This window comes from Saccopteryx bilineata, chromosome 7 (genome assembly GCF_036850765.1).
Source record: "Saccopteryx bilineata isolate mSacBil1 chromosome 7, mSacBil1_pri_phased_curated, whole genome shotgun sequence".
Classification (NCBI taxonomy): Eukaryota; Metazoa; Chordata; class Mammalia; order Chiroptera; family Emballonuridae; genus Saccopteryx; species Saccopteryx bilineata.
Window position 1 is genome coordinate 17,675,473 of NC_089496.1, and position 19,650 is coordinate 17,695,122.

Genomic DNA, 19,650 nt, shown 5'->3' on the forward strand with positions numbered 1-19,650 from the left:
GGCTAATCGGACTGTCACTGGTGGGAGGCCAAATGGAGCCAACCTCACCCAAATGAGAGCAGTTTCACTCTCCTGGTATTTTCCTTTCTTCCTGCCAGTCTGGGCAGATTCTGTCATGTGTAAAAGATGCTCCAGCCCACAAGCCCTTGGCCCTCACTACAAAGATCACACCAACCAGCAGACCAAGGGTCTGGGGCCTGTCAAAGAAATCCCATACTGATGAGGCAACTGAATAGGAGAGGGGACAGCACTAAAGAGGAGACACATGTCAAGGGTTCTCCTGGTCTCTGGAAAAAGAGAGAGAGAGAGGGGAACACCAGCTCCCCCAGATCAGCCAGATCATGTAGTAGGAAATGCTAAGTGCGCTGGTTGAGAGTAGGTGAAACCCACAGTCATGAACCTGACATTACCACATCCCCCACCCTCACGTGAGAGATGCAATCTGTGCCTTTGTCAGCCATTCCAATCAAAGAATCATCTTTGTCACTGCCCCTCAGAGCCAGTGACAAGTAGAGCATTGCTGCAGCTGAAGAAGGGAAAGGTCTTCCACACCCACTTAGCAGGGGCATCACCCATCAAAGGGACATGTCTAAGCAGCAGGGATTGAAAAGCTATTTCCATTTCATCATATAAAGGAGTGCACCCTCCGTGAAAACACTAACAATCCCAATGCCAAGAGGGAAACTGAAAAGCAGCCTAGAAGATGTTCAAACGGGGAAAAAGAGAGAGAAAAATCATCACTGTAAGATAGATGCTCCTGGAGTTGCTTGGCAACCATCTTGCTAACACCTTTTCCCAAAAAGGAACAGTTTGAGTCATCTCCTCAGATTTCCCTGAGGCCAGGGCTCCGACCCAAACCTGAGGCCCTGGGATGAGAAAGCATTTCACTGAGGGGGAGCCTGGGGCGCTAGCAGTGGGCCACTGGCTTACACGCACCAGGGGGAAGAGACTGGAACCATTTTGCTTAAAGAACATGTTCTTCTAGGCAGAGCTGGTACTAAGCTGAAGCAGTGAGGCACCCCGGGTGCAACATTTAAGGGGCCTCCCTCTGCACCTGAAGGAGCCTGTGTGCGCGCCTTCTTAAATGTGTGTCTGGGGTGCCCCACCTGCCTCAGTTCAGTCCTCACCCTGATTCTGACAACATTATGACCCAGTAATTAATGAGTACAGCCACTGGAATCAGCCTGTCACTGGGTTCAGATCTCAGCTCTACTACTTCCCAGCTGTATTACATTGGATAAAAACCTTAACCTCTGTGAGCCTCAGTTTCCCAATCTCTAAAATGGGGTTGATAATAAGAATTGCCTCAGAGGGTGTTCATTAAATGAGCATTTAGCTCTGTGCTACACAACTGGTCACTGCCCAGTAAATGGCAGCTAGGATTTTTAAAAACACAGCAGCAGTTCCCCAGAACCCCTTAAACTGAACCTATGGGATACAAACTTCTAGGAGTGGTCCTGGTGTCTCTACTTTTAAAAAGCTTCACAAAGGATTCTCAAGGTGGCCAGGGTTGAGAACCACTACTTGTATCCAGTGAACAGTGGTTCTCAAAGTCCAGTGAACACCAGAAACTCGGGAGCCTGTTTCCAAAGCCTGTCCTTGCACCCCTCCCCGGCCTGCTTTAGTAGGACCACAACCTCGGATGCTAAGCCCCTGGAGATTTCAAGGTGAGCTCCCCAAATGACCACACTCTGGAAAACTAAAACTGATTCACTCTTTTTTTTTTCTGAAGCTGGAAACGGGGAGAGACAGTTAGACTCCCGCATGCGCCCAACCGGGATCCACCAGGCACGCCCACCAGGGGCGACGCTCTGCCCACCAGGGGGCGATGCTCTGCCGCGACCAGAGCCACTCTAGCGCCTGGGGCAGAGGCCAAGGAGCCATCCCCAGCGCCCGGGCCATCTTTGCTCCAATGGAGCCTTGGCTGCGGGAGGGGAAGAGAGAGACAGAGAGGAAGGAGGGGGGGGTGGAGAAGCAAATGGGCGCTTCTCCTATGTGCCCTGGCCAGGAATCGAACCCGGGTCCCCCCCACGCCAGGCCGACGCTCTACCGCTGAGCCAACCGGCCAGGGCCTGATTCACTCTTGATAGCTAAGAGCACAGGGACCTCCATCCAACTCCTTTCGTTTTTAGTCCTGGTATTCTTAAAGAACCAGGAACAAAATGTTGACTGAAGGTGCCTAGTGAACCCCAGGCATACTCCTGGAGCAGTAATGATGTCATCTGTTCCCTGAAAGTGGCAGCTTTCCTAGGCAAGCAAGAGGAACCAAGTGCCTGGTGAAAGGAACAATCAGAACAATAGCTTACATTAATGAGTACCTACTGTGAGCCAGACAGCATCCCATTTATTTTCACAACAACCTTGAGAGCTACTATATTACTATTCTAAAAATGAGGAAATTGAGGCTCTGAAAAGTTATCTTTGCTTAACTTCTTTCTACATAGCTAGTAAGTCACTGAGTCAAGATTTAAATAATGCTCTATGGAACTTCCTTCTCTGCACTGCCAGTGCACTGTGGTACAATGTACACAACATAAAATTTACCATTTCAATCATTTGTAAGTGTATAGTTCACTGTCACCACCATTCATTTCCAGAACTTTTTCATCTTTCCCAACTAGAATTCTGTACCTATTAAACACTAATTCTCCACTTTCCCTCCCCCCAGCCCTTGGCAACTACCATTTGACTCTCTGTCTCTATAAATGTAATATTCTAGGAACCTCACTAGTGGAATCATATAGTATTTGCCCTTTTGGAATCCAACATACTCTTAAAAAGAGGAAATACTATCTTGGTCTGATAGGACCGAAGTAGGAATGTGTCTCAACCATGTTCCATATACTGGTTAGTGTCATCAGTTTGGGCGTCCCGTCTCCCTATCCCCACCCCACCCCAGGACTCCATGACCTTCTGGTACATTATAGTAGGGTCATACAGCAACACACCACCCCCACCGACCCCCAGCTGAAGGTGTCCTTGCATTGTGTTCAGGGAACAACTATCTTCACAGAGCAGGAACCCTGATAACTAACTGCTTCTGTGTTCAAAGAACTCATCACCTAGTCACTCTTATCCTTTCCACTACAATGACCTGGTGTCACTCTATCCTGCCCTACAGAATAGTTATTTGGTTTCTTTTTTTTTTTATTTAAGCACCCGATCCCTAAAACTGGCAAGCAGAATTGAGTTATGAAACCACAGGTAGGAGGGTAAAGCCTCTACATGAAAACAAAAGCTTCCCCACAGCAGAATTCCAACCTTGCTTACAGGCACCTGAGTGAACCAAGTCTAGCCCCTGACAAGGGGCCTCAGCTCAGCCCATGGGCAGGGAGGGTTTCCTGGCTCTCATCATTAGTTCAAGAGCCTCAGGGTCCAAATCCAGGTCCATCTGGCTGAAGTGGCCAATCTGAGCTCTGCCACTGAAGAGCAGGAGAGTCAGCCAAACAGCCTTAGCTGGGAGCCCATGAACAGCAGAAAATCACACCAAGAATTTTAAGAGAGAGAGACATGGAAGTTAGTTTCTTGATATTTAGTTTCTGCAACTCATTAAAAGGCTAACCCATAGGCCAACCCTCTCCCTCTCCATTATGGCTACATTGGATTACTACAGTCACAATCAGACTTCCAGTGGTCAAGTCCCACAGACTCCCCTCATGATCCTCCTGAGGTGAGACCAAATGTGGGCTCCCAAGAAGTGCCCCCCCCCCCAGACCAGAGGAGCTGGATGTCTCCCCTGGCTCTCTTTCCCGCTGGAGGAGCTGAGGGCCAGAGGAGATCTGCAGGGTGGAACTGCAGGGCCTCGGGTCAGGGCAGCGGTCAGCGTGTGGCTGCACCTCTCATCCTCTCACACTGTCTGTCTCTGTCTGTGGTCCAGAGGCTGCTCCAGCGCCTCCCCCTTATTCTGGGATTTTCTCAGTGGTGTCTTGTCCATAAATAGTTGTTAGCTGTTCTTCTTGTGAGGAGGAGAAAAGCCAGGAATGACCTACATCATCATCTTGTTGATGTCACTCTTATTGTAGTCACTAAAGGATTATAGTTTCTGGATTTGAATGCTGGGCCACCTCTGTGTAGGCAGTCCTTGGATAAAAGGGGTTGACCAGGACAGGGTCTCACTGTATCTGCTATATCATTTACGTAGACTTCTGAAGCATGTCACAAATTAAACAAAGCACCATGAACAAAGGGTTAGCCCAAAGGATACATACACTATGTACACAGGATACCACACAGACACCAAATCCACCTAACTTTTCTAAATCATTTCGGAAGCAGGGACAGCAAGCCCCTGTGCACTACTGGCTAGAGTGAAAGTGACGTCTAGCCAGGCATGCCGTAGAATATGTGGCGCACAGGTCAGAAGTGACGTCTAGCCAGGCAGGCCGTAGATTATGTGGCACACAGGTCAGAAGTGACGTCTAGCCAGACAGGCCGTAGATTATGTGGCACACAGGTCAGAGGCCCCCAGGAATCAGACCCTCCTCTGCCCTTCCTATTTTCTAATCCATAACACAGAAACCCTGAAACCAGCCACTCTGCTCTGTCACATGTACCCCATTTCAGACAAGTCCCATGGGCAATCACACTGCACAGAATGCCAACAGTATTTTCCACATGACTTTAAACCAAAATCCTTACTGTTTCACCACGGTGCTCTTGACATCAGAGGCAACTGTATAATAAAGGCCATCATCACGGCTCAGGGTCTCCAATACCCACTGTGAGGGAGGATGGGTTACCCAGTATTAGAACTTGAAGCTCATCACTGTCACTGTTTTCTGTAGAACAGAGCTGAAGGTTTGGACAAGTCACTTGGGAAACCTTCAGGGGAGAGATCTTTGAGGGATGGAGTCTTCTCTCTCTTTAGACCCTCTCGAATGTAGCCCGGTGCCAGAGGGAAATCAGAGCTGTGTATACACCTGTTGAATATTCACCAGGGCCACCTCACCTGCAATGTAGTCTAAGTCATAGACAGAGAGTTGCAGAATATTTCTGCAAATATCTTAGCATCTTTTTCTTGTATTCTTGCCCTTCGAGCCTCACCTTACATCAGTGACTACCAGTGTAAGTTTGCTCCCTTTGGGGTTCTGGCAATGTATGGATACATTTTGGTTGTTTCAAATTGGAAGAATCCATTGGTAGAGGCCAAAGATGTTGCAAAACATCCTCCCATGCAAAGGACAGCCCCCACCTAGAGAAATCGTGCCACTGCAGAGAACATCTATACTATTCTCAGCTTTGCTAGCTTCACTCTGAGTTACACACTCTCTAGTTTCTAGAGCATTCTATATTCTTTCACACTTTGGGCCTTCATGTTTCCTCTAATTCCACCCTGCCCAGCCCTGCACATAAATAACTTCCATTCATCCTCCAGGTTTTAGTGTAAATAAAATTTCCTTAGTAAGGCCTCCACTGAGCCCTAACCTAGATTAGGTCCTCCTGCCACACCTTCCAATAGCAGCCCAACTTCCCCTTCCAGAGTGCTCACCACAGACCTGATGCCATGCATTTCGGAGTGCCTGTGCTGCTAGGATGGCAGGGCCAAGAGGCAGAGCTCTGCTTTTTGCCACTGTGTCCCCAGGCCCAGCTCAGTGCTGGTGCACTGAGAGTCACTCAGTCTCAGGGACATGACAGAGGCCACGAAAGCAGAAGAGGGTATTAAAAAATAAGCAAGATACCCAGAAGCTTCAAGTATCGTGCCACATTGATGGACTGATATGGACGCCTAACCTTTTGAATTTCATAACATATAAACATGATTTAAAAAAACAAGAAATGGCCCTGGCCAGCTGCCTCAGTGGTAGAGCGTCGGCCCAGAGTATGAAAGTCCTCGGTTCAATTTCTGGTCAGGGCACACAGGAGAAGCAACCATCTGCTTCTCCATCCATCCCACCTTTCTCTCTCTCTCTCTCCTCTCCCACAGCCACGGCTTGAATGGTTCAAGCAAAGTTGGCCCTGGGCGCTGAGGATGGCTTGGTGGCCTCCACCTCAGGCACTAAAATAGCTCGGTTGCTGAACAATGGAGCAGCAGCTCAGACAGGAAAAGCATTGCCTGGTAGGGGGCTTGCCAGGTGGATCTCAGTTGGGGCGCATGAGGGAGTCTGTTTTTGCCTCCCTGCCTCTCACTTAATAAAAAGAAAAAAATAAGAAGTATTCAAATATGTGTGTATGTAACAGTCTACATCTTCTAGAGATTAAAAAAATCATTCTTGTAGAATGAGGTCTGATAAGAACCTAGCACATCATATAGAGTTCCAAAGTATGCCCATGCTGCCTACCATCCTGTTTTGGATGGAGCCAGAGCCACATTTTCTCCACAAGAAAACCCAGGCTCATAGAAATACATGTATGTATAGAGATAGTAGAAGCTTTATATTTTCAAAACTAGATGGTTTTGAAAAGGCCCTCTCTCAGGCCTGCTGTCCTGGCCTCAGAGAGCCCCCTCGCCATCGGCTGGGCACAACTGTAGAGCTTATTCACTCTGCCAGCCCTTACTTCTCCTTTCCTCCCTACCACCCTCAGTCCATCTCTCCCACCTTTCATCCCAAAGGCTGGGCAAGATAAGAGAGCTGATAATGAACCATCAAAATGAACAAATGTTGCTGATTGTTAGCAAAGGGGGAGGAAGGTAGGCTTAATGGAAAAAGAAGTTGAAATTAATGGCAAAATGAGGTTTATCTGTGTAATCTCTGGATTTGTGTCTTCTCATCTCCTATTAGCATAGATAAAGGAGTTGTCTGTATAATGATAAAGGGTAGCGCACCGCAGTTTCCCATAAATCTCCACCACTTGTCGCTGGCTCCCCTGGCTTGGATTCTAAGAACACTTTATTCTTAGCAGGTCAGCTGCCATCTTTTCCTCCAATTTGTTCCCATCCAGCCATACTGCCAGACTCCTAAACCTGAACTGATTGTGTTCCAGCCCAATTCCACCAGCATCTCAGGAGGAACGCAAATGCTTACAGTCACAGCAAGATTTTACTGGCTCCAGAACAGATTTCAAATTGGAAGCATTCCACATTTACCTACATCAAATCAAAACATCTGGGAACATCAACACAGACAAAAATGCCCGAAGGACCTAGTGTAGGTTTCCAAAAGACCCAAAGAAGGATCTATTAAGAATTCTCTTTTCTCAGTGATCGGATAAAACAACTTATTGATCTTTTTAAAAATTGTTTTTAGATTTCCCAGACCCAGAAAGATCTTTGTAAACCCTTCTTAGCCATACGCCCACAACTGCTTGAATATTTTCTCTAGCTCTTGATAAGACTTACCAATGACTACTTATCAGTTGTACTCCTCTAAAGCTGGTTTTTAAAAAATCATTAGCTTTATAAAATCATAACATGGTTTACTCTAAAACTAAAAATTTCTGATAGTCTATCTTTTCTGATCTAAGTAATGTTTGGAAAAGATAAACTAAAACCATCAATGATTATAATAATAAAGCTTCCTAGAATTAGCTTCATTCATAAATGATGATGATAATCATTATAACATTAAAAAAATAAAGGCAAAATGCTTACTATATGCTAAGCCAGTGGTTCTCAACTTGTGGGTCGCGACCCCGGCGGAGGTCGAACGACCAAAACACAGGGGTCACCTAAAGCCATCGGAAAATACATATTTATTATACGACCCACAGGTTGAGAACCGCTGTGCTAAGCCCTTCTGTATTATCTCTGTTAAGCCGCACAAAAAGCCTGTTGTTATCTGTTTTACACAGTTCAGGACACTTATGAGCCGTGTGCACCCTGCTCCTTATTCATGAATTGGCATTCTTAAAAAAAAAGTTCAGGTGAGGCAATTAGAAAAGGGAAGCGTCTTTCTATTTCATAAAGCTTTCTCCCAATTAGCTTAAAAGAAAGGTCTTCAGATAAATCTACAAAGCTAGAGAGAAAATTATCTTAAAAGGTTAGCTGGATGAATGGCCTTACTTGGAATTCTTTTTCATAAATACATTTCCTATCTTAGATTAGGCTAACAAGGCTCTGGGTCCCCTCCTCTCAGGAAATCTAAGTGTCTAACTGACCCAAGCTGAACTAGGTCAACTCACTCTCCACACGGAACATATCACCCTGGGTTTTGGACTCAAACCTTCAATCATTCCAAAGTCCTCAAGGCCACATACCGTTCACAACTATTTGCAGCAGAATATGCTTGTATATGAGCTGCAGTGATTTTTGCCACCAAGAGATTATGAAGAAACCAACCCAGTATGCAGTAGTTTAAGATGTTTTTAATATGAGGCCCTGATTTTTTTTTCTTTTTTCTTTCTCAAGAATAGCCTGTCTTGTCTGACTGTATCTCAAGTATGGGTACATTCAATAGAGAAACTTAGGTTCAGAGGTTCAACAGGACCTCAGAGGATGTTTAACCTCACTCCGTACTTTACATGTGAGAGAACAGGCCCCGAGAAAGGACGTGACGTTCCCAAGGTCATGTGTGGGCACTTGGGAAGCTGACTCAATCCCTCTCTCTGGATCCCTTCCCCATGCCAGGCTGCCCTCAATGCGAACCCGTGTGATCACATTCAAATATGGAATTAGTAGCACCTTCTGAACCCAGGTGATGATTTGGCGAGGTTCAAAAGTATTTGCAAAATCCCTCTTGACTGTAATTTTAGCTAACATTGGATGAGATAGTAACATAGATGTGAAGACTCTGTTACAGAGATTTCAAAGCATGCAGTTAACACTTCCTATCGATACAGGGGGAGCACTGAAGCACAAAAGGTAAAAGGGATGAGGAGCAGAGAAGGAACTATATTATAACAATCATGTTATTTTAGAAGGCTGCAAGTCCTTCCTGTGTCTTTTGAAGCTGTGCCAGATGGAGACAGAAGGCAAAATGATTATTTTCTTCACATTTCCAAAGCCTAACCTTCCTCCCTGAGCTTAGTTTATAAAAAACCTCATCTCACAACAATGTTCACAGCAGCATTATTCACTATAGTTAAAAGATGGGAAAAATCAAATCTCCAACAACAGATAGATGGATAAACAAAATACGGTATGTGGAATATTATTCAGCCATAAAAATGAAATTCCGACACATGCTACAACATGGATGAACAATGAAAACATTATGCTAAGTGAAATACGCCAGTCACAAAGGGACAGACATTGCTGATGTATACCAATATCATATACCTCACATATATATTATTATTCACGGTATCTAGAATAGGCAACTGCACAGAGACAGAAAATAGAATAGAGATTATCAGGGTGGGGGGAGAGAGGATTGGGGAGTCATTTATATAATGGGTACAGGATTTCTGGTTGGGATAATAAAAAAGTTGGGGAAATGAGTAGTTGTGGTTATTGTACAAAATTGTAAATGTACTTAGTACCACTAAATTATACACTTTAAAAGGTTAAAATGGTAAATTTTATATTATGTTTATCATAATAAAAAATCATATCAAAATCTCAACCCCTTCCCTTCATTTCTCAATTGCTATTTTTTCATTGCTATTAAAGCCTGAATTTCTTCTCAAGAACTGCTTACTACCAACAGCATCATGGTCAAACTATGTGTGCTCACACACACAGATGAACAGAATCATACCTAAGTCCCTCTGTGTCCCACAGAGACCTACCCACAAACATACCTCTTCCATCCTAAGACCATCTGACAACTCCAAGAAAGCCCACAGCGAGATTAATGCAACCAGTGTTTCTGGAGGTCCTGGAACCAAACCCCCTGACAGAGTCCAAGCTCAACCCTTAAATTTCTCCTCCTGGTTGGTGGAGGAGGGGGTCATAGACTCTGTTTATGTGTACTCTAGCTGTAAAGAAAACTGGGTGCCTAGGCCAGAAAGACCTTCAGGAAGTGCTCATCAAAGTCTGCTCCATCGGGCCTATGAACAAAGAGATTTCAGCCTAAACATGGTTATTTGGTGAACTCAGCAACTGCCTGTTACGTTGAACAGCAGTGTCCTTAATGCAAATGCATATAATTGGTAGCTAAATCTTTGTATCTTTACAGGACAAAGGATATAATAAGCAGGATGTACCACTTATGAATTCTGAGGAAAGAAGAGCTTTTCAATTTTCCTTAAAAGAATCTATTTCTCATGAGGCATAGAGAATCTGAGAACAAGAGTCTTTTGAAACAGAAGCAGGGAGGACGGTGCAGAATATGAGTTTTGTGTTATAATCGGTCACCAGGACTGAAAGGTGCCAATTCTGTGCCATACCATGACTTTTACTCAACTTTAATGCAAAGGTTTTCACAACCTCATCTTCTTTCATGGAAACTGTTCCATTGCCAGTTTAAAGGTCTTAAGAATTTGTGAAGAAAAACGATCTCTAGTGATTCTTCCCATTTCCAACATTCATGGACATTTAGCACAAATAAGCTGCCACTTGTAAGAAAGCCACTTGACTTCCTTCCCTCATGCATCCAAAAGACATGTCAAGATCACACTAATATATTTAGAGGCAAACATCTTTAGAATAAGGTTTCATTCCCAATCAAAGTACTTAATTAGCAGAACCACTATGCTAGAGAACTATCCTTGAATATGCCTGCATTTTAACCTCCATGTTATTTTTTCTGAAGCACAAATTTTCCTGACATCATATGGTCAGGAAATGATTAGGTACAGAAAACCAACTGTCATAGGTGTCAATTCACAAAATAAGTTCCATTTTCCCAAGCAGGTTTCAACCGCCTTAGAGGATAATATCCTGGTTTATGAGGGAGACCATTCTTTGGAATCTAATGGCCTTTTCTCCATTCATCTGGGATGAGAAATGCTTCTATGGCCTAGTTACAGCTAAACTTTTTTAATACTTCCCACCAACCTCTTCTGGCCCCTTACACCATCCTCCCACCCCCAATTTCAGCTAACCATGTTTACAAGACATCAGTTAGTAAATCACAATTCAAATGAACCCATCCATTTGTTCAGCATAAAGTGGCCTCTGGAGTTGCTCCACATGGAACCCATAGGCCAGAGTTACATATGGCAGGCTGGCAAACATGAACAGGATATGATTTATTTATGACGACCATGAGTGTTTGATACTCAGTTCCAGCAGGCTGTGGCTTCACTTGCCTGCCTCAGTCTGGGATGACTTATCTACTCACTGAGTCCCATTTCAGATACTGTATTTCCATGCTGGGGAAACAGAGATGGGCAATTGGCTGGGGGGCTGCACACACAGATGCCCCTGACCCCGCTGGCTACATAATGATCTGTGACCAAGTACAAAGTGGGCAAATGTAACTTGCTGCAAAGGTTTGCAATGTACAATGGCTTTCAGTGGACGGTGTTGAAGTAGCTGCTGGAATGTCGGACCATGTGGGGTCCATTAAACTGTTGTGTATTACCTACAAGGAAGGTTGGGATGCTTGTGAGGCAGGCCCCATTCCTCATTTCACAGATTTCGACCCCCCAACTTTGGCAATGATGTTGAAAATGTGAATGGCAGATAGGTATCAGAAGGTCCAAACGTGGACTCCAGCTGAAGTGCAGTAAACTTTTGTCTCCAACAGTCTCCCCCTTTACCCCCACAGTTGTATTTATACTTTGAAAGAAGTTAACAGAATCAGTAGACACCTGGGCGTGCTCAATTTTTGACAAGCCTTAGTCACTCTGTACCCAGCAGAACAATTCACATTATAGTCAAAATCCTGTGAAGATTTCTGCCACACATGCTAACACTAAAATGCCAGTAGCTCCACTTACCTTCTTTATTAAGCCTCATAACCTCCCTGCTTTTTCCACCCTCTTTTCCAGCCTCTTCTAAATCTACATCTGCAGATAAAAAAGAAAAGGAAAAAGAAAATAAGCGAAAAAAAGGGGGAAAAAAGCCAAAGTCAAGGGGGGTGGGGAGGGAGTGTTTATTTGCAAACAGATTGATATACTGTATAAGAAAATCTTCCCAAAACTGACAATGCGACGTTTTCTCCCAAGTCTGGATTTCCATCTACCTGGCCCACATAGGTACCAAAAAAAACTATGCAAGCAGCAACAGAGTAACCTTTTAAACGGATATACCATGGGGCTGTGAAAGCCCACCCCGCGGGCTGCCACGGGGAGCCGGGCACAGACAGACAGACAGACAGCCCTGGCAGCAGGGCCTCTCTCTGTGCGTTGATGATCTGCCTCTGTGTGTATTTATTTAGAAAGAGAGAGAGAGAAGCATGGAGGACACCGGGGGCCACTCTCTCTCTCACACACACTTTTTCCCAGTGGCTCTAGGTGAATGGAAAGGTTACAGGATAATAAAAGGAGGAGGAGGCAGTGGGGTTCTTACTGTCGGAGCAGTGTAATTTGGCGGCGTCGATCCAGGAGGACCAGGGTTTGCCCAGAAACGCCTCCGGACTGGGCACTTTGCGATCCAGTGTCGCCATTGCTCTTCCTTCTTGTTGCTTTTTCCCTGTTCCTTCGGCAGCAGCAGCCGAGAGACACGGGATTCGAGAACGCTCCGACGTCATCTTCGGAACGTTCCGACATTGAGTGTTCTGAAAGTGGGAGGGAGGGAGGGATGGGAGGAGAGAGGCAGGGAGGAGGAGAGAGGAGGAGGAGCCGCCGGCGCCCGAGCGCCCACAGCCGATCAGCCCAGTTTGCGGCGCGAACGGCCGCCAGAGGCAGCAGAGAGGCGGCTGGCGCTCAGCGCCCGCCGGGGAGGGGCCGTGCTGCCTGGCCAGCGCCGCCTGCGGAGGAGCGGAGGAGCCGAGGAGCCGAGGAGCGGAGGAGCGGAGGAGCGGAGGAGCCGAGGAGCGGAGGTCGCCGCGTGCCCGGGTGCGGAGATGCTGCACCGCCGCTGCTGCCTGCACCCTGCGGCCCTGAAGGGCCGGGCGGGGCCACCGTGGGCTGACCCAGCAGAGGCACTACCCGGGGCCATGGAAAGGGTGGTCTTTCCCGCAGAGTTGCAGGTAGAGGACGGAAAGTTTTTGCCTGCAGCCTTTCCTGAGTGTCCTTCCCTCTCTTAGTCCCTGACACCCGCAACGAGGCGCCTCCGCACAGCTTAATGGGATGGAGACAAGAAGGTCTGTAACCCCGACCTCCTCCCCTCAAGGACCGCTCTAAGTCAGGGAAGGGACCCTGGTGACCTCGCCTCCCAGTCACCATCCTCTTTACCCTTTCTTCTCTTTGACGTGGGACCTTGGACCGTGGATGATTCTGCAGATTCCTTTGAGAACTGAGGCCGGAGAGTAGATGGAAGTGGTTCTAAAAAGCAGGTGAGTTTAGGGCGAGAGGAACTGCGTTCCCATCTCAGGCTCCGGGACATGCAAAGTTCAAAACTCAGCGCCGGGTGTCCCCAGATTCTCTACGTCTGCACGCGGCCGGCGAGCAGAGAACCGCTGCATAGACTGCTCCCGGACCACGAGAGCAAGAGGGCGAATTCACCGCCGCTGCGCGCCGAGCTTCTGGAGCGACTTTTCGCTCTCTCTACGGTGAGAGGACTGTGCCGGCAGTAGAGCCTGAAACCTACCGCAGGAATCTGGTTCCTGGGAGAATTCATTTTACAGTTAACTGCTCTAGCCAGCTGGGTAGGAAGCCTTCCATTTCCCCTGGATTTGCACGTGTGATTTCTTTGATTTGAGATTTCCCCCTTTCTCACTAGAGATATGCAATAAAGGCCTTAAAAGGTCTCCTAGTATCTCTCTTTTAAAAAATCCTTTTGTTTACTGGGACTTACCCAAAACATGAACATTCCCCCACAATAGATATCTTTTTCCTCTGTTTTCCCAGCACCCTTTTCATTCTTACCACTTTTGTTTTTACATGGTAAAGCGCACTGATTTGAAGTTGCTCTGTACTTGAGTTCTGCCCTGGCTGAGCCATGGAATTTCCCTGCACTTGGCATCCTGTGTCTCAGAGCCAGCGTTAGGATGGGCAGTGGAGGAGCAGCTGCGTTTGGTCTTCAGTTGTGATGTTTGTGTGAATGGGTTTATTTTGTCATACCCAGATAAATTTCATTTGCCTTTGCTCTGTTTGGAAGTGTTCCTTATGTAGGGACCACTAAGTGGCCAAGGTGCCACTGGATGGAGAATTCTCATTTTAAGGACTAGTGGTGTTAACAAATATTTATTACTTATTGACCTCATGATATGCTAGGCCCTGTGCTTACCGTTTCCTTCCTTCCTTCCTTCCTTCCTTCCTTCCTTCCTTCCTTCCTTCCTTCCTTCTTTCCTTCCTTCCTCCCTCCTTCCCTCCCTCCCTCCCTCCCTCCCTCCCACTCATTCACCCCCTCATCCATCCATCCATCCATCCATCCATCCATCCATCTATCCATCCATCCATCCATTCATCTATCTTTTCAACAAATATTGCCTGTCATGGACCAGCTGCCCTCAGCAGAAGAAAAGGAGACCCAGCCCAGCTCTGGGGGAGATACAGTCTGGTGGTTACTGAGGAAGAAGAAAGATGTGAAACTTATCAACTCCTTGGGAAACGAGACATGTACACAGTGACTGGCCTGGGTTGTAAATGATGTGTTTCAGAGCTGTGCCTGTTCATAGGAGGAACTGAAATCTAGTTTTGCAGTGATCAATCAGAAAATGTGCCATTGAGAAGATAGAATCTGCCTTGCACCTTGGAAATCGGGAAGGGGTTATAATGGTAAGGCATAGGCTAGTCTTGCCAAGGGTGGGGGATTGATGTTGTTAGCAGGTTTCAAGGTGTGTGTAAGTGTGGTATGTTTAGGTGTTGAGTGTGGTTTATCTAAGATGGTAGTTTACTCTTGGGGTTTGGGGGTGGTGAGCTTGTATAGTCAGGCCTGGGTCAAATTATGGAAGGCATTGAATGGTAGCCTAAAGATTTGGGGTTTTGTTTGACAATGGGAAGCCACTACATGGGCTTTTTGCAGCATAGGATAAGTAGAAAGCATGACTTAGAAAGATTACTTTGGCCTTAATGTCCAAGATGTATTGCACTATGGAACCTGGTTAGGAAAGTAGTGCTACACTATTGATAGTGTGAAGAAATGAAGGCCTGAACTTCGGTGCTCCCATAAGGTAGAGAAGGGGGACAGGTATAAGAGACTCAATAGAGAAAGCACCTCATCAGAGAGTATGTTGTGTGTTTGGATTTGGGGGAAATGAGAGAAAGAGAGAGAGAGCTGCAAGCCATAAGTAATGAGAGCCTGGAACATCTTCCTCTTCCCCTACCTCTTTCCAATTTTCCTTCCATTTTGATATCTATTCCTCTATTGTCTTGCATACAAGGAAAGATGTGGTTGGCAGCCTCTAGGATGACCCCAATGATTCCCATGTCCTGGTATTCATACCCTTGTGTGATCCTCTCCCCTTCAGATGGGCTGAGCCTAATGACTTCTAACAAATAGAATTCAGCAGAAGTGATGCGATGTCACTTCTGAGGTTAGGTTACAAAAAGACAGTGGCTGCTATCTTGCTCTCATTGGCTTGCTCTAAAAAAGCCTGCTGTCATGTTGTGAGCTTCCCTAGGGAGAGGCACATGTGGCAAGAAACTGAGGAAGGTCCCTGGGTAACAGTCAACGAGGACCTGAGGCTCTTAGTCCAATAGCTGGTGAGGTGCTGAGTCCTGTCACCAGTCATATGAGTGAGTTTGAAAGCTTCTCCTCCTCCAGTTGAGCCTTGAGATTAGATCATAACACTGGCCCACAGCTGTGAGGATCTGAAGGTAGAGGCACCCAGCTAAGTCATGCCTGTATTCCTGACACACATAAACTGTGAGATAATTAATGCTTATCATTTTAAATTGTTAAGTTTCGGAGTAACTTGTTACATAGCAATAGATAACTACTACAGAATGACTCGAATATAAAGTGATTGGATAACAAAAAACTTAGAAAAAAAGTTTAACAAAGGAAAAGTCTGAGCAGTGTTCTCTTGTTCTTCTTTTGAGCTTCCTGTGAATTGTGTATCATCTTTCCTAAAACATTTTGCCAGCTATGTGGAACTGGTTTACACTAATTTATCCTGTACTCTGAGTTTTGTAGTTTATCTTTATCCTTTGGATACTCAAGTTTTTGCTATTTAAACTCAATTACTACTTATTAGAAAGAGTTCTCCAATGACAAGGTCAGAATGTGACTTTGGAAACAAGTCTACTGATAGCAATGCCATCACACTGGTGGTTGTTTCAACCCTGCTCGCCTGGAGGTATGTGGAGTAAATAATGAAGACAGGATGCAGGCCCAGTGGTTGGGAGTCAGTGACTTGATCTTCCAGAAAATTCTGTCTCCTCTCCGGGAGCTACTTTAAACCACTCAAAAAATCAAAGATGGCTTTTCCTTAGGTGAAGTCAGGGCACCTCCATTGCCAAGAAACAAGGCAATGGTTCGATATTATAACATTAGTGTACTCTCCCAGCTGAGCTTCTCCAGTAGAGGTTATTTCTGCACAGCACCCTGAAGATAGTGTGAAGCCTAAATATTATTCTCTTCTAGCTGAGAGGATTTTTACTTTGCAACTTAGTAAAGAATGGACTAGAATCTAAAAGTGATTTAGCTTCTCTACAAAATAACACAGGATATGTTGCCATTTTAACTGATAATCAGAACAGTTAGTTACAGAGTATAATTATAGCATTTCTATTCTAAGCCTTCTGCAAGTTCTCCACTGACTACAGAGATAGTTGGTATTGTATACCAACTTTGTGAAACTATACCCACCTATTATTTTGTAAATATGATAACATGGCTGTCAATTAAATTGCACTGCTAGGAGCCAGAGAATAAAGAAAGCATTGCTCATCAAACTTTTAGACTTTCACGCTTGACTTTAGATGGAAATTGAGGTCAGTTGGGTATAGTATTCAGGTCAACACAGTGCATATATAGTATTATATACACAACTATACTTAATGTCAACTATGTGTATTGCAAAGTTTTTGCAGAATTGAATTCCTTTTAATAGTAAATAGTTACAAATACTGTTTGTGACAACAAAAATCTTATGCATTCTTTTTTTTTTTTTTTACAGAGACAGAGAGAGTCAGAGAAAGGGATAGATAGGGACAGACAGACAGGAAAGGAGAGAGATGAGAAGTATCAATCATTAGTTTTTCATTACGACACCTTAGTTGTTCATTGATTGCTTTCTCATACATGCCTTGACGGTGGGGCTACAGCAGACCTTGCTCAAGCCAGCGACCTTGGGTCCAAGCTGGTGAGCTTTTGCTCAAACCAGATGAGCCTGAGCTCAAGCTGGCGACTTCGGGGTCTCAAACCTGGGTCCTCTGCATCCCAGTCTGATGCTTGATCCACTGCGCCACCGCCTGGTCAGGCTCTTATGCATTCTTAATAGGAGTAAATCGACCTGCAAAGCAGCAATTTAAAGCATGTTAACATAATATCTATGTGATAAAACTATCTAGCAAAGGTATAACACCTTCATAATTAATGTTTAGGAAGATAAAAGATGTAAAAAAAATTTTTTTTTTGAGAGAGAGGCATATACACAGAGAGAGAGGGACAGAAAAGGCTAGTAAGACAGGAAGGGAGAGGGATGAGAAGTATCAACTCATAGTTGCGGCACTTCTTGTTATTTATTGATTGCTTCTCATATGTGCCTTGATTGGGGGTCTGCAGCAGAGCCAATGACCTGTTGCTCAAGCCACTGACCTTAGGCTCAAGCCAGTGACCTTGGGCTTCTAGCCAGCAACCTTTGGGCTCAAGCCAGTGACGATGGGGTCATGTCTATGATCCCACGCTCAAGCCAGCGATCCCACGCCCAAACTGATGAGCCTGTGCTCAAGACTGATGAGCCCAATCCTGCTACCTCGGGGCTTCAAACCTGGGTCCTCAGCATCCCAGGTTGACTCTCTATCTACTGAGCCACTGCCTGGTCAGGTGGGATATACATATTTTTATTGTTTTGTTATCTTTCTCTAAAAACTGACAGTGGTTTAATTAAAAAGGAGTTCTCCCATAGACCAAATAAATCAGTTCAATGAAGATGACAGTGGAAAACACCTATTTAATTTGAATAACACTTGTTTCTGTAGAAATGTGCATCAAGTACACAGCCTGCTTAGTCTGATTCATGTGCTGTTTGACCACATTATTGAAAAGAGAGCATATTAGCTCTCTCATTTTAGGATATTAAACTCCTGCTGGGGTCGAAGCGCTGTGTGTGCACCCTACTTCCTACCTAGACTGTTATTGCGAGTTACCTGGAGGCTACAAGAAGAAAATGACATGTTCCATTAAAATGAGGCATCCTTGGAATTGTTTGATGTTCTTTGCCTTAATTGAATCCATCTATCCCATCTGCCACTCTTCTCTCTAAATTTATTTCTCTAACCCACTCTCTCTGAGAATTGTAATTTGGAGGGAAATTTGTTGCATACGTTGTTCCCTTTTATATAAGCTCTTTCCATCTGGAGGGCAGGTGTGCTATCTCCCTGGCCTTGTTAGACAAGGTTGCCTGCTTCTTCCCTGTCCCTGCACATGCTGCCTGATCAAAAAGGAGTGGGATAAAAGACCTCTGGTAGCAACAGGAGCAGGAAAGAACATAGGCATTCCAGGCTTGTTAATATTGGGCCCTAGTCATGTGACAGGTCTGAATAAACATGGACTCAATAAATATAACTACAAAAACATGAAATTTGCATTCTGACTACAGCAGAAAAATGCAAACGTGTTATTATTTTGAGGACAAGCTGCCTTGAAACTCCTGGTGATTCATCTGTGCCTTTGATCACTTGGGGGTCCTTGGAACCAGCCCGATGCTACAGGAGGAGGTCTGTGTTCCCCAGAGTGGGGCAGAGGCAGCACCCGTCCTGACCACTGCTCTTTCTCAGGGGGTTGACAGGAGAAAAGATCATCTCTCTTTAGCATTCTTTAGAAATCACTTTGGATTCTTAAATTAAATATAAATAAATACAAATTTAACATTAACAGACACATACTAATTGGAACAAGGCCCACATAATCCTCCAAACTAACCACTTAATTGGTTTGAGGACACAATGCAGGGTGGAGATCAAAGCACAGGTTTGAGATTGACAGGCATAGATTAGAATTGCTCTTCAATCATTTGCTTGAGAACCTTTCTTAATCCATCTGAAATTCGGTTTCCCCATCTGATAAATGGGTACCAAGGCTCTTCTCTTTAGACTGTTGTGAAGATTAAGTGAGATTCTGGGTGTTGAGCCTCAGCGCAGGACCCGGCCCAGAGTGGAAAATTGTCTGCTGTGACTATTACTTTGGTTGGAATGCGTTGAGGAGACAGCAGCAGCCAGTCAGAGGCAGACAACCCTCGGATGCTAGGAGGGCTCATGTGGCTGCTGCTGACAAATGTCCTTCTCCTTCCTTTGTACGAGGCTGCTGCTCTGCATCAACTGGTGGAGACCTCTGTGGCTTCTGCCTGGAACTTCCCCTGGATCAGGACTTCAGGACTGGATGAATACCCCTTTGTTCAGGGAAGACCCTCTAAGACCTTTTGTTATGTAAAGGAACTGCCCAATGCAGCGGCTGTGGGGACACAGACTGCCTTTGCATGACAATGTGACAGTTGTCTTCATAGTAAGCAGAGTGGGGTCTCTGCAGTTTTTTTCTGAGAAATATTTACTTATTTCCTTCTATAAAAGGAACCATATTGAATTCTAAAACTCACATATGAATATGTCCCCTGCCCCCAGACGATTCCCATACCCAAGTTCAAAAGGCATATTTTTTATACCATTTCTATACGTTTT

General features: G+C 45.2%; 1 protein-coding gene and 1 long non-coding RNA gene across 5 annotated transcripts in view; one reads left to right on the forward strand and one right to left on the reverse strand.

The window, feature by feature from the left end:
- The window catches only part of ATXN7L1 (ataxin 7 like 1), a 272,109-nt gene extending 259,639 nt beyond the window's left edge, over positions 1-12,470 (reverse strand). For all 4 annotated transcript variants that reach the window (XM_066238539.1, XM_066238537.1, XM_066238538.1 and 1 more), the window contains exons 1-2: positions 12,275-12,470; positions 11,704-11,772 (exon numbers count right to left, since the gene is read on the reverse strand). In XM_066238539.1, coding sequence (XP_066094636.1) covers positions 11,704-11,772; positions 12,275-12,455 — 250 coding nt within the window. In that variant the 5' untranslated portion in view covers positions 12,456-12,470. The remainder of the gene's footprint in view (positions 1-11,703; positions 11,773-12,274) is intronic.
- A 184-nt stretch (positions 12,471-12,654) lies between these two features.
- LOC136311050 (uncharacterized) overlaps positions 12,655-19,650 on the forward strand; it is a 43,096-nt gene continuing 36,100 nt past the window's right edge. Inside the window, exon 1 of the long non-coding RNA XR_010726674.1 lies at positions 12,655-13,418. This is a non-coding gene — a long non-coding RNA (uncharacterized lncRNA). The remainder of the gene's footprint in view (positions 13,419-19,650) is intronic.